The 1,278-nt window shown below is 34.9% G+C and overlaps 1 protein-coding gene across 1 annotated transcript in view; it reads left to right on the forward strand.

Annotated features, from left to right (window-relative positions):
* Positions 1-304: 304 nt before the first annotated feature.
* Positions 305-1,278, forward strand: part of LOC145414863 (uncharacterized) — a 392,095-nt gene continuing 391,121 nt past the window's right edge. Inside the window, exon 1 of the mRNA XM_080284288.1 lies at positions 305-332. Within this exon, the coding sequence (XP_080140414.1) occupies positions 324-332 (9 nt within the window). The 5' untranslated portion in view covers positions 305-323. The remainder of the gene's footprint in view (positions 333-1,278) is intronic.

The raw sequence follows: 1,278 nt of genomic DNA on the forward strand, positions 1-1,278 counted from the left end.
AAATGCTAAAAAAAAACAAATGGTGTTTGTTCTGTTTCTCATGTCTTTTTTTTTTTTTTTTCTCCTCCTCCTGTGACACTAATAAATTTGCTCCATATAAATACCCAACCCTATTATATATCAGTTATTTTTTGCGTATTTTAAAAGTTTGTCATTAATTATTATTATTATTATTATTATTACTACTACTACTACTACTACTACTACAACTACTACTACTACTACTACAACTACTATACTATTACTACTACTAGTTATTATTATTATTATTATTATTATTATTATTATTATTTTACAGAACCGTGGCTTCCGATCTCTCCTTGATGTTGAAGGTAGGTAAGGCCAAGAATCCCACACTGTTTATCTTTCTGATGGACTGTAAGCCGTACGCCCTTATTAATATTAGTATTTTTTTTTTTTTTTTTACCGGCCGCGATAGCGAAGCTGGTATTGTTTTCAGTTTGTGTGTGTGTGTGTTTATGTGTCCGACTCTGGGCATAAGCTTCACAGCCTGCTATCAAGGCCCATCAGTCCTCCTACATACCATACACATCCACATGTCACCACTTCGGCGCTAACACCCACCGTCCATACTGAATACATGCTAGGGCTGTCTCATACAGGACTGGTGTATTGGTATTAGCGGGGGTATTTTTACGACATGTCGGCGGGGCTTCTGGTAGATCAGTAAAGCCTGATTTAATGAAATTCAAATCCTTAAACTGTTCCCTGCCCCAGCGCGGATTTGAACCTGGGTCCATTAGGACTGCAGGCCACCTCTCTACCGATCGAGTGTGTGTGTGTGTGTGTGTGTGTGTGTGTGTGTTACCACGATAACTTCGCAATCGCTCAAAATATCATCACAAAATTCTATAGATGTGTAGTAGAGATGAAAATCTACGAGTTCCTAATTGGTGAAAGTAGGTCAAGGTCAAGGTCATATTCCAAGCCACGGTAGATATGTATTGGCTTGCGGCTGATGTGATTCCTCCCATTGGGGTCCTTTTTTTTTTTTTTTTTTAATTATTCCAACTCAATTTTTTATTTAATTATTTGTGAACAATTTTATTATTTATTTAGTGACTCTGCTGTAAAATATCTTAAATAAGATTAATAAAAATAGTTTGGAAGTAGCAGTTTATTTAGAGGATTAGATCTGATAAAGAAAGGGTAAAATTGTAGCAGAATTATAGAAGAATCTTTAGACGAATGATTGAAGAATGTATAGAAGAATTATAGAAAAGTTTATAGAAGAATGGTAGAATTTATAGAATTATA

This window comes from Coenobita brevimanus, chromosome 13 (genome assembly GCF_032717465.1).
Source record: "Coenobita brevimanus isolate Jiangsu-jjx chromosome 13, ASM3271746v2, whole genome shotgun sequence".
In the NCBI taxonomy this organism is placed as follows: domain Eukaryota; kingdom Metazoa; phylum Arthropoda; class Malacostraca; order Decapoda; family Coenobitidae; genus Coenobita; species Coenobita brevimanus.